This window comes from Phoca vitulina, unplaced genomic scaffold (assembly GCF_004348235.1).
Source record: "Phoca vitulina isolate PV1807 unplaced genomic scaffold, GSC_HSeal_1.0 scaffold16, whole genome shotgun sequence".
NCBI lineage: Eukaryota > Metazoa > Chordata > Mammalia > Carnivora > Phocidae > Phoca > Phoca vitulina.
This window is the reverse complement of record NW_022589719.1, coordinates 25,195,833-25,209,383: the sequence shown is the minus strand read 5'-3', so window position 1 is coordinate 25,209,383 and position 13,551 is coordinate 25,195,833. Positions and strand designations below refer to the sequence as shown.

Below are 13,551 nucleotides of genomic sequence, written 5' to 3'. Positions count from 1 at the left end.
AGACCTGCACATATTTGATGAATGGGCAATTAGTTTTATTTTGGAAACATACATATAAAATTACACTAAGTGATAAAATATTTTAAAATAACTTACAAATATTACATAATACAATCAAATAATTTTATTTTTTTTTAATTTTGGTTTACATGTCTGGAGATATTTCACTAAAATTAGTGTACAGAAAAATCAATAATCTTAAAATGTACTGCCATAAATGTATTAACTAATAGCCTGTTGAAAAGTGATTTGAATCATCAACTGCACTATAAGAGTTGAACAATCTCTAGCCTAGTAAATCAGTTTTTTTTTTTTTCAGAAATTAAATAATCTAACAATATTATATTGAGTGACAAAGCAATTTTGCGACAACTAATCTTCTGAATGTGTCTTTCACATCTTTGTTCCTAAGGCTGTAGCTGAAGGTGTTCAGCATGGGAATCACCACTGTGTAAAACACAGATGACACTTCAACTATGAGCCAAGACATTTTAGGATTAGGGATACAGTAAAGGAAAAAGACGGTCCCGTGGAAGATGGTGATGGCTGTCAGGTGGGAGACACAGGGGGAGAATGTTTTCCGGCTCCCACTCGCAGAAGGCATCCTCCTAACAGTGATAAAAATGAGTATATAGGACATCAGAATAATCATCAGGCTGCTCACCTCATTGAATATGGCAATAATAAAACACAGCATCTGGCTGATATAGGGGTCCGAACAGGAGACAGAAACAATTACACAGTGGTCATAGATAAAATTATTTATGATGCTAGACTCACAATAGGATAAAGCAAGAAGAAAATATGTGAATGTCAGAGAACACACTATGCCCCATGAGTAAGACCCAGCCACCAGGAAAGCTCAAAGCTTCTGAGACATAGCTGTGGTATAGAGCAAGGGCTTACAAACTGCCACAAAACGGTCGTAGGCCTTCGCTGCTAACATAAAAGTTTCTGTTACTCCAAATATGCAAGCAAAGCAAAACTGCATAAGGCAACTGGAGAGGGAGATGGTTCTGTCTTCCACAATCAAGTTCTTCAACAATTTAGGTGTAACTACAGTGGAAAAACAGAAATCTACAAAGGACAAGTGACTAAGAAAAAGTACAGGGTCATGTGAAGTTTTGGATTGATCTTGATGATTATTATCATGGCCACATTTCCTACAGTAGTGACTAGATAGATAGACGAGAAAACCAGGAAGAGTGGAACTGGAGTGCTGGATATCCTGCAAAACCCAAGAGAATAAAAGTGGGTATGATACTTTAATTTCCTTCAGATAACGTCATGATTCCTGTTGAATAAAGAACCAAAGTTAGTTCTGAAATGTAGAACTGAATGGAAAAGAGAAACAGAGAAGAAAGAGGCTTCATAGGCTGCTGTGAAGTTAACATAGAACAGTGACTCTCAAAGTATGGTCCCCAAGCCAGCAACAGCATGAGTGCCTGAGAAGTTGTTAGGGATGCAAATTCTCTAACCCCATCACCAACTTTCTGAATCAGAAACTCTAGGATGGGGCTCACAATTCTTGACTTAACCAGTTCTCCAGGTGATTTTGATGCCTGCTAAATTATGGGAACCACTGGTATATAAAATATATATATTAATCATTCTATTGTTTAAAATTTAGCCCTTGTTAGTATTATTACTATTGAATTGAAATATAAATTTAGAACACAAAAGGAATTGTACAAAACAGGAGCAAGAGAGACAGAAAAGAAGCACAGAGTATTTTGTTATGGTTCTAAGAATTATACTAAAGATGAAGATCACTTGGCATTGCAAATGGTGCCACGTAAATCTTAGTATTAATTGTTTTTTATATATTCAATGTTTTCTAGGCATTATACAGAATTAAATACCCCTGGAATTTATGACTTGAAATAAACCTTAAAATGTGTCTAGTCTGTGCCATCCACCTAATGCTTGAGAATCCATTACAGACTCTTATTCATGAAATAATCATCTGGCTTCTATCAAAATTTCCACTAAGGGTGTTCTACCTCCAGGGGTAGTTTTGTAGGTCTTTTATTGACATTTAGCTCGACATATATTATTTTATTAATTAAATTTAATTAATATTTCATTAGCTATTAATGTGTCTTAGGTCATTCATTCTGTTATATATTATAAATTTATAAATATATAACTAAATAGTATATACATAGAAGAACAGAAGTATCTCATATTCACTAACAATAACTCCATACAAAATATGTTCTTTGATACAATGAAAATTACACATTTTCTGGACCAATAGAAGTAAGCCCTCTCCTATGATGAAACAAACTTGGGGAAGATTAGGAAGTAAGAGGAGTAGGCACATAAAATGAATAGTCTCAAGATTTAGACATGAGGCTGCAACAGAATTAGATGAGTTATCTGTTCCATCTTCCGAGCTTTGCCTGGAACCAGTCTCAAATTCAACATGATTGCCTACATTTACACATACCACAAGCAACCCTACACCTAGAGCATCCATCATCAGCATATTCTTTCCAACAGCAAGTGGGGCCGGACAGATACATTGTAAACATACGTTATTGTTCGGGATATTTTAATAAATGAGTTCCCTTCAACATTTGAACCTATTAGCAAAACCCTGGCTTATTAGGGAGATTGTCATTACTGTTCTGGCTTAGTGGCATATTTATGAGGTCAATAACAAAAAGATACTCAGAAAAAGACTTGGTATCCCGACCCTACCAATTTCAAATGATTTTGGTGAAAATCAATGGATTAGGATTAAGTTTGTATTCAGACTGAGACTAGGCCTACAGGATTATAAAATTAACAAATACCCCCATCATTTTCTGTGACTTCCCCATTGCTCACTGTTACCAGTTTCTGTAATACAGAATTTAGTTCTCAGAAACACTTCATGCCTCGTGAGTGAAAATTAAAATATCTCTGACCTCAAAAAGGTAAAAAAAAAATTTTGGAATAATCTATATGAACTGGAGCTCCATGTTTCCCACCTAAATTGAAAGCTACCAAAAGAGAAATGAACTGAGCTGAAACCAGAATTTCTTATTTAATTTACTGAGAATTTCTTCTTATGATTAATGAATCTCGGGCATTTTTCTTCTTAGTAATAAAACATTCTTTAAAAATAGCAACAGGCTTACTGGGTGTTATGCACAAACAATGAATCATGGAACACTACATCTAAAACTAATGATGTAATGTATGGGGATTAACATAACAATAAAAAAATTTTTTAAAAAAGCAACAGGCTTGAGGTTTGAAATAAAGTAGCAGTAAATTTCAATAGGTATGCCAGTAAAATGGCACTTTATTTCCAGAATATAAAAAATCTTAAGAAATACAAAGAAAAAACTTGAAAGTTGAATCCACAATCTAAACGCTGCCAAACTCTGGGTCTTATATCTGCCTCCATGACTATGAAGATATAGACTACAGAGAATTATAATTGGAGTGTTCCTCAGTGCACCACAAATCATAGAATCGGTTGAAACACTGTCTCTTGTGTCATTGTGGCATATGCATTTCCTTTGAAAGATCTAGGGATAATTACATCACTACATCTATTCCACTAATTGCTTTTAGATATTGAATTATTGAAATAATATGTATTTTTTATTTTTAAAATATTTTATTTATTTATTTGAGAGAGAGAGAGCATGAGAGAGAGAATGAGAGGAGAGGCAGAGGGAGAGGCAGGGGCAGACTCCCTGATGAGCAGGGAGCCCAATGAAGGGCTACATCCCAAGACCCTGGGACCATGACCTGAGCCAAAGGCAGAATCTTAACTAACTGAGCCACACAGGAGCACCTGAAATAATATGTATTAACTGAAGAACACATGAACTGTTGAGTTCAAAATAAGAAAAGAGAAGAACAATCCAGAAATAGCTGGGTTTTTTAAATTTTTTTATTATGTTATGTTAATCACCATACATTACATCATTAGTTTTTGATGTAGTGTTCCATGATTCATTGTTTGTGTATAACACCCAGTGCTCCAGAAATATAGCTGTTATTAACTCAACTGTGTTTCAAATTCCACATTAGTGTGGAATACTTGGTCAACACTACCTTAAGCAAAAAGATGAAGGTGACCATCATCTGTGATATAATGAGGATATCATTTACTCCCTGATATGATGTGATGAGAAAGGTTTCACTTCTGTTATATAAAGTTTAGATTTCAGTGATCATAATGTACTAATGCTTCTTTTTAAAAAGAAGATTTTATTGATTGATTGATTGAGAGAGAGAGAGAACAAGCGTGCACTTGCGGGTGGAGAAGCAAAGAAGCAAAGCGTGCACTTGCGGGTGGAGAAGCAAAGGGAGAGAGAATCTCAAGCAGACTCAACACTGAGTGTGGAGCCTGACTCGGCCTCAATCTCACTACCTTGTGATCATGACCTGAGCTAAAATCAAGAGCCGGAAGCTCAACCAACTGAGCCACCCAGGCCGTCCTGTAATGTACTAAAGCTTCTTTTCAAATTTTTCATTTTATCATGGTAATAACACTTAATGTGACATCTACTTTCTTAAGAGATTTTTAAGTGTAGAATACAATATTGTTGACTACAAATACAATTTTGTACAGCTGATCTCTAGCACTTCCTCATCTGTAACTTTATAGCCACTGATTTGTAACTCCCCTTCTCCCCTTCCCCCAGTCCGTAACAACTATCATTCCACTCTCTGATGCCAAGAATTTGGTTGTTTTATATACCTCATATAAGTGGAATTTATTTTTTGTGACTCACTTATTTCACTTACATAATGTCCTTAGAGTTCATCCTTTTGGTCACATATTGTGGAAATTTCCTTTATTTCCTTTATTTTTAAGGCTGAATTGTATCCCGTTGTGTATCTATACCACATTTTCTTTATCCATTGATCTATCCATGGGCATTTAGGCTGTTTCTGCATCTTGACTATTGTGAATGGTTCTGCAATGGACATGCCAATGCTAATATATTTTTGAAATCTTGAGTTCAATTCTTTTGCATAAATATCAAGAAGTAGGATTATTGGACCACATATTCGTTAAATTTTTAATTTTGTGAAGAACCTCTATACTGTTTTCCATACCAACTGCACCATTTTGCATTCCCATCAACAGTGTATAAGGGTTCTTATTTCTTCATATCCTCATCAACACTTGCCATACACACACACGCACACACACACACACACACACACACACCCCTATATGTTTTAGGTGAATCTTACTGTTTTGATTTGCATTTCCCTGATGATTAAGTGACATCAAGCATTTTTTTTTTTTTTTTGCACACCTATTGGCTGCTTGTATATCTTAGAAGGAATATCTAAATTAAGTTCTTAGCCAACTTTCTAATTGGGTTTCTCGTTGTTTTGTTTGTTTGTTTGCTTGTTTTTGTTTTCGTTTTTTGTTTGTTAACTTGTTTTTGCTATTGAGTTGTATGAGTTCCTTAATGTAAGTATTGGAGATTAATCCATTATCAGATATATGGTTTGCAAATATTTTCTAGCATTCTATAGGTTGCCTTTTTGTTATTTATTGTTTCCTATGTTCTGCAGAAGATTTGACAAATGCATCATGGTAATTGTATATGATGTTAACAATGCAGATAATTGAGGAAGGACTGTATGGAAACTCTTAAATATCTTTACAATTTATTTTGTAGAGTGGAAGTTATTAAAAATTTTAAATCTAATTTTTAAAATGTCAACATTCACATTAATAGGCCCATTTCATTGACTCTCCACCATCACAACCATTGCTTCCAAGACACAATCACCTGAAATAGTATAAATGTAACAAGTAACCTCTCAACATCCACATTTGCCTCCACTTTGAATCATTTTGCTATGCTGTTTGCCACTTTGTTTTTAGTGTCTGTGGCTGTGGGTGTGGGATCAGGGGGTGGGAGGTGTAAGGGGTAGTAATTAACATTTTCAAACTCTTAATTACTAACAAAATGGAATTTATTCAGTGAATTCAAACCTACATACTATTTTCTAATAATGAATATGTTTAACAAAGAAGTGAACTAAACATAAAAAATCTAATTTTCTAGGTCACAAAATTGGTATGTAGAAGAATCAGGATTTGGGGCACCTGGGTGGCTCAGATGGTTAAGCATCTGCCTTCGGCTCAGGTCATGATCCCAGCGTCCTGGGATCCAGCCCCACATCAGGCTCCCTGCTCAGCGGGGGGCCTGCTTCTCCCCCTCACTCTGCTTCTGCCCCTGCTCATGTTCTCTCTCTCTCTGTATCTCTTTATCTTGAATGAATAAATAAATAAATAATCTTTTTTTTTTTTAAAAAGAAGAATCAGGATTCAAATTCCAGCCCTTCATGTAAAGAGATACTACAAAATCACAACAGACTACGGAAGTATTTCATTATAGCAATTATCTTAAGGTTGTGTTTTAATTTGATTGCTTTCCTTGTGTATCTCCCTAACCATTGTCAACCCCCACTGTATTTTATTTCGTTAGTGTCTGTCTTAGTTATATATTTAATATTTGTGAAATGAAAAGAAGAAAATAACTATCTCATAGTATAGTTTTAGCCATTTATATTTGCAAACTACAATTACAACTTGCAAAGCAATACTATACATATTATCTCAATTGTTTCTTGAAATAAAAATGGAATTAGCATGAGATTTTAGTGTCTACCTTGTCATAGAATGTGATTTTAATAAAGATAATTGCATTCTGGAGATTAACAATCTGGGAATTGTTGTAAGTACTCCAAGCCTGTGTTGTGCTAATTAAAAGTAGGAATTGGACCAATCCCCAGACCATTAACTCTCTGTAGTATTTGAAACCCCCTGTAACTCTTCACACAATATAGCACAATGGAAAATTTCTGAAAGTCTAACCTAATTATAAGCAACAAAATAACCAGAACCTGAAAACAGATCAAAAGTTTATAATTTCATGAAACAAGCTAAGAGTGTAAAATATGAACATTGCCAGAAATGGTTAAAATAACTATTGAAGCAAAAGTGATGCATCATATTACCGTTCAGAGAAGGCAATAACACTTCTTCTAAAATTATGGAATAAAAGAGTGAAGATGAATCTCAATGAAATTTTAGTTTATTTTTTTACAAGTTCAATATAATCTGGCTCTCAAAGTCATATACTGATACTTGTAATATATTTACAATCTGAAATACATAGATTAAATATGTAAATATTGAAATACTCAAAACACAATTTTATTAATATATATTTATATCTATTATCTGTATAATGTGTATTTATATCTGTACCAATCAATCTACAAAAAAGAGAAAGGTAGAAGCAGATACCTTGTTGATTATAAAATTGAGAGATGATGCCAACATTTTTTAATCATCAATTTCTATACTAAAACCACTTATGATAAATCAATTGTAATGATCTTTCATTAGGTAATACATTTACTTAATGGGATTCCGAAGATAGGTTAAAAAGAAATCTCCCTCCCTCCCTTCTGCCTGTCATCCCATCAGGTTTTCCACCTGCCACCTATTTTTGTTTATTTGTTTGTTTTGAATCATCAAGAAATAATAATACATTTATATGTTCATATATACAGAGATATGCATATGTACTCCTTACATAAATGATGTTAAATTAAAACTACTGTGTGGTTCTTGCTCAATTTTTCTGGAACACTTTACTTTGTCAATATGAGTATATATAAAAATGACTTAACATTTTTAATGGCTACATGGTATGTTCTTTTTAAAAAAATAATTTATAAGCCAAACACATATTAATGGGTATTTCAGATTCTTTAGTCTTTTGCTATTATAAATAATACTTCAAAAATATCCAATTGTATATCTCTTTCGTTTTTTAAAGCATCTCTAGGAAAAATTGTCAGTATTGCTATGTATATTTTCTTAGGATAGCTATTACCAAATTGCTCTCTAAAGTAATTCTGCCAATTTCTACACTCACCAGCAATGTGAAAATATGGACACAAACTAATCAACTAATAGAATAATTTATTATATAATATTTAAATTCATGTTCTCAGGACAAAAAACACTTGATTTAACATTGGAAAATCCAAAAAATATAAGTTGCTATATGAAAATATTAAAGGAACTCAGCTGAAGAAAAAAACAGCTTAACAAAATTCCACATCTACTCTCCAAAAACCAAAACATCACAAAAACACAGACAAATAAAGCACATAACTTTGTTAATCTGGAAAAAGGAGGAATGTACAAAAAACCTATAGAAAACACAATTCTATTTATTTTTTTAAGATTTTATTTATTTATTTATGTATTTGAGAGAGAAAGTGCAAGAGAGGGGAAGTGGGGCAGAGGGAAAGGAAGAAGTAGACTCCCTGCTGAGCAGGGAACCTGATGCAGGACTCCATCCCAGGTCCCCAGGATCATGACCTGAGCCAAAGGCAGATGCTTAACTGACCGAGCCACCCAAGTGGCCCTAGAAAACACCATTTTAAATATAAAATATTAAATGTTTTCCTTGTGAGGTGAAGAAATCAAGGATACCTACTTTTACTATATTCAAAATTGCACTGAAGTTCTTAGGTAGTTAGACAAAACAAACAAAAAAAGCAATTAAAAGGAATAATATTTTTTTTAATTTTTTATTGTTATGTTAATCCCCATACATTACATCATTAGTTTTAGCTGTAGTGTTCCATGATTCATTGTTTGTGCATAACACCCAGTGCTCCATGCAGAACGTGCCCTCCTCAATACCCATCACCAGGCTAACCCATCCTCCCACCCCCCTCCCCTCTAGAACCCTCAGTTTGTTTTTCAGAGTCCATTGTCTCTCATGGTTCGTCTACCCCTCCGATTTCCCCCCCTTCATTCTTCCCCTTCTGCTATCTTCTTCTTTTTTTTTTTTCCTTAACATATATTGCATTATTTGTTTCAGAGGTACAGATCTGAGATTCAACAGTCTTGCACAATTCACAGCGCTTACCAGAGCACATACCCTCCCCAGTGTGCATCACCCAGTCACCCCATCCCTCCCACCCCACCCCCCACTCCAGCAACCCTCAGTTTGTTTCCTGAGATTAAGAATTCTTCATATCAGTGAGGTCATATGATACATGTCTTTCTCTGTTTGACTTATTTCGCTCAGCATAATACCCTCCAGTTCCATCCACGTCGTTGCAAATGGCAAGATTTCATTCCTTTCGATGGCTGCATAATATAAAAGGAATAATATTGGAAACAGCAAAATCGGAATATATTTAATCAGAGAATTTTTTAGTGGAGTGTCCCAAAATAAAATCAATATAACTATAAATTAGATTCTGATTTAAAAATAACACACATCTTACAAATAAAATTTAAAATAGTATGAAAAAGATCACACACTCAGGGATTAATTTCACAAAATATATGCAAGAACTTTACAAAAAACAATGTGGTATAACGTCTATTGCAAAACTTGAAGTAAATCTAAACAAACAGAAAGATATAGCATGCTCATGATTTGGAGGACTTAAGGATGCAAATGTGTCATTTCTTTCCAAATAGATCTATACTTTTGCTATAATTCTATATTAAATGCAAACAAGAATGATTCTAAAATTTGTTTGGAAAGATAAGGATCAAAAGATATCTCAATTATTCTGTAAGAAAGAATAACTTTTCAGGAGTGGCTTTACAGGATACCATCTCTTATTAATTATGTATAGTTCTGACTATGAAACAGAGAGAAGCATATAGAAAGTTTGTATGCTATACATATAGCAACATTTACTGTATGAAAAACCTGGCACTATAGGCCAGTGCTAATGGAGTGATTTTGCAATAAATATTACTGGTAAAATATATATCCATAGGTTAAAATATAAAATCAGCCAATTTTCATATCACACCAAAATTTAATTCCAGTTTGATCTTAGAATAAATTTGAAAATCAGTGTAAAAGGAATAAAACAAAATCTAGAATCCAAGAGAAAATAGAATATAATATCAAAGACATAATAATGTATGAAATCTGGGACAACTTAGCACATAAAAATGGGAATATTTTTGTTCATTTAGGGGAAATAAATATATCCTGAATAGGACATTAGAAGCACATCACTGTAAAGGAAATCTGATAAACCCTGCTTTAGTAAACATTAGGAAATCTGTGCATCTAAATACATCATGGAGAGAATGGATAGACAGCCAAGGTCTAGGAGAAAATAGTCATGGTACTTTTATCAAACAAAGGGCTTTTATTTAAAATATAAAATGAGCTACATGTTTATGACAAAAGACAAACAACCTAATAGAAAAGTGGGCAAAAAATCTAAATAGGCATCTCACAAAGGAAAAAGAGCCAAAGGACTACTAATAACCATTAAAAGAAATTCAAGGTGTGCCTGGGTGACTCAGTCAGTTAAGGGTTGGACTCTTTTTTTTTTTATGTTCAATTAGCCAGCATATAGTACATCATTAGTTTTTTTTTTTCTGATTTTTTATTATTATGTTAATCACCATACATTACATCATTAGTTTTTGATGTAGTGTTCAACGATTCATTAGTTGCGTGTAACACCCAGTGCTCATCACCACACGTGCCCTCCTTAAAGCATTGGACTCTTGATTTCTGCTCAGGTCATGATCTTATGGGTCTTGAGAATGAGCCCTGTGTCAGCTCTGCACTCAGTGGAGAGTTTGCTCAAAGATTCTCTCCCTCCTCCGCTCCTCCTACTCTCTCTCTCAAATAAATAAGTAAATAAATCTTAAAAAAAAAAGAAGAAGAAATTTAACCACATTGATACTAAGAGGAATTTAAAACATAACCTAAGTGAGATACCACTACTCACCTACTAACGTTGAAGATATTAACATATTTAGTGTGATGATATTAAATGTTGGCAAGAATGGTCAGTAATTAGAAATCACACACAATATAGGGGGAATTTAAATTAATACATCAACTTTGGAATATGGTTTGATGGCATCTGATAAAAGAGAAGAAACCAGCTCCCTGTGATCCAGAACTTTCAGACATAAGACACATCCCACCGAGTGAGTGCTTGCTTATGTGCAGGGCAGGAGATGTCTGTGCAAAATGTTCTAGCAGCATTTTCATAAAGGCCAAGAAAAGGAAATGACCAGAAGTTCATTAATAGTATAAATAAACCAACTACGGCATATTTATTTTATGGAACATTCTTCACCAATGAAAATGAACTACTGTTACAGCTAATAACTTCAACATCCATTTAAAACAAATGTTGAGCCAAAGAAGTCTGATAAAATGGAATATATACTCTAAGATTTCACTTATATGAATTTCAAAAGGAGGCAAGGTTAGCATTTATGCTCTCATAACCAGTTCTTAGGAGTTGTAGCTAAACAGAAAGAGTTCTGAACACCACAAACTCCACAATGGAGTTTGCTCCTAGTGGTGCTGAAGAGACAGTGATTAGAAAGTGCTCATGGGTATTTTGAAAAGTGCTGATAATGTTTTGTCTTTACTTTCTTGGAAAAGGTAGTGCACAGAGAAATTAGTCAAAATTACTTCTCTATATGTTTGTCATATTTCATGATTTGAAAGAGAGGAAGGGAAGAATAAGGAGAAAGGGGAGAAAGGGAACATAGAAGGACAACATATTTACAGATTCTGGGAGTTGGGTTGAGGACTTCTTTAGAGGACCATTATTTAGCATACTACACTCTGGGAGTGGAACTTGAGCAGAATTTTCTTTCTTTCTTTTCTTTTAACCTGCAAATGATTTCTTTCTTTCTTTCTTTCTTTCTTTTTTTTTTTTAGATTTTACTTATTTATTTGTCAGAGAGAGAAAGAGAACACAAGCAGGGGGAATGGCAGTGCCAGAGGCTAAGGGAGAAGCAGGCACCCCACCGAGCAAGGAGCCCGATGCAGAACTCGATCCCAGGACCCTGGGATCATGACCTGAGCCGAAGGCAGACGCTTACCCAACTGAGCCACTCCGGCATCCCTGCAAGTGATTTCTTAAAGTACAGTGAGACTTAATAATCACAGATGTATATAAATTAACTAATTTTCTGAATAAATTTTCTCCAATTATTTGAAGAAAAAATTAATAAAATAAATAAATTATAAATGTATCCCAGAATAAATAATTAATAAATAAATAAAATCAATGCAATGTATAAAAAGTATTTGTGTGTGTGTGTGTGTGTGTGTGTGTGCGTGTATGTAAAAATCAAAATTCCATTGAGTGAGAAAGCAGTTTGGTATGGATTAACTTCCTGGCTGTGTCTTTCACATCTTTGTTCCTCAAGCTGTAAATAAGGGGGTTCAACATGGGGATCATGACAGTAAAAAACACAGTAGCCACTTTGACCAGGAGCCACGAGCTTTTGGAGTTGGGCACACAGTAGAGAAGAAGGATGATCCCGTGGAAAATGGTGATGGCAGTCAGGTGGGAGGCACAGGTGGAGAAGGCTTTCTGGAGTCCACCAGTAGAAGGCATCTTGACAATGGTGATAACTATGAATATATAGGAGGCCAGGATAATAAGCAGGCTACAAGCCTCATTGAATGTAGAAATGGCCAAACACGTCATCTGACTGAAGTAGGGGTCAGAACAGGATAAAGAGAGGATGGCAGAATACTCACAGCCAAAGTGATTTATAATGTTGGAACCACAGTAGGATAGTTCCAAAAGAGAATATGTGAGTGTCAAGGAACATATTCCACCCCAAGCATAGGTTCCAGCTACCAAGAGGGCACAGAGTTTCTGAGACATAGCAACTGTGTAGAGCAGAGGGTTACAAACAGCCACAAACCGGTCATAGGCCATAACTGCTAACATGAACATTTCTGTAATCACAATTGCACAAACAAAGAAAAACTGCACCATGCATCCTTTGAAGGAGATAGTTCTGTCTTCCATGACCAAGATTTCTATCAGTTTAGGTGTAAAGACGCTGGAATAACAAATATCCAAAAAGGATAGATGGCTGAGGAAAAAGTACATGGGCGTGTGGAGTTTGGGATTGATCTTTATGACCACAATTATGCCCAGGTTCCCCACCAGAGTGACTGTGTAGATGGTCAAGAACACCAGGAAGAGGGGTGTCTGGAGGTGTGGGTATTCCGAGAAACCCAGGAGGATGAATGTGGTCACAGAGCTCTGATTCCCGTCACCCAGTGACATGGCTCTTGATGTTAAAAAATAAATAAAGGAGAAGAAAAGAGAATTGAGGAGCAGAATTTGAGAAGGAAGAGTAAAAGGAAATCAGGACAGGTCAGTGTAAGCCAGTGACGGTAATGCAGTCAGCGGGTACTCATGAGTGTTCTGCTTCGCTTTGGAGTCTTACTTGACAATTTACTGACTTTTCGATTATGTGCAATTAGCTGTATCCTTCAGTACTTTAGTTTCCTCATCTGGAAAATAAGAAAAAAAAAATAGGACTTATCAGTAGTATGTACAATAAAAGATCTGCAAATATATATGATCCTTAGAGCATTGAATGCCCCCATGATAAAATAGAATTATATGAGAACAATGGAGACATAGAGCAAAATCAGAAAATATACTGAGCATATCTTAGTAGTCAAATGACCATGCAGAAGTGGCTTTGAGAAGATTAAACACTTT

General features: G+C 34.8%; 1 protein-coding gene and 1 pseudogene across 1 annotated transcript; both read right to left on the bottom strand.

Annotated features, from left to right (window-relative positions):
* Positions 1 to 340: 340 nt before the first annotated feature.
* LOC116638642 lies at positions 341 to 1,289 on the bottom strand (annotated as a pseudogene).
* A 10,861-nt stretch (positions 1,290 to 12,150) lies between these two features.
* On the bottom strand, positions 12,151 to 13,107 carry LOC116638640 (olfactory receptor 5D18-like). Its single transcript, XM_032414746.1, has one exon. The coding sequence runs from the start codon at positions 13,105 to 13,107 to the stop codon at positions 12,151 to 12,153; it is 957 nt and encodes a 318-aa protein (XP_032270637.1).
* Positions 13,108 to 13,551: the final 444 nt, after the last annotated feature.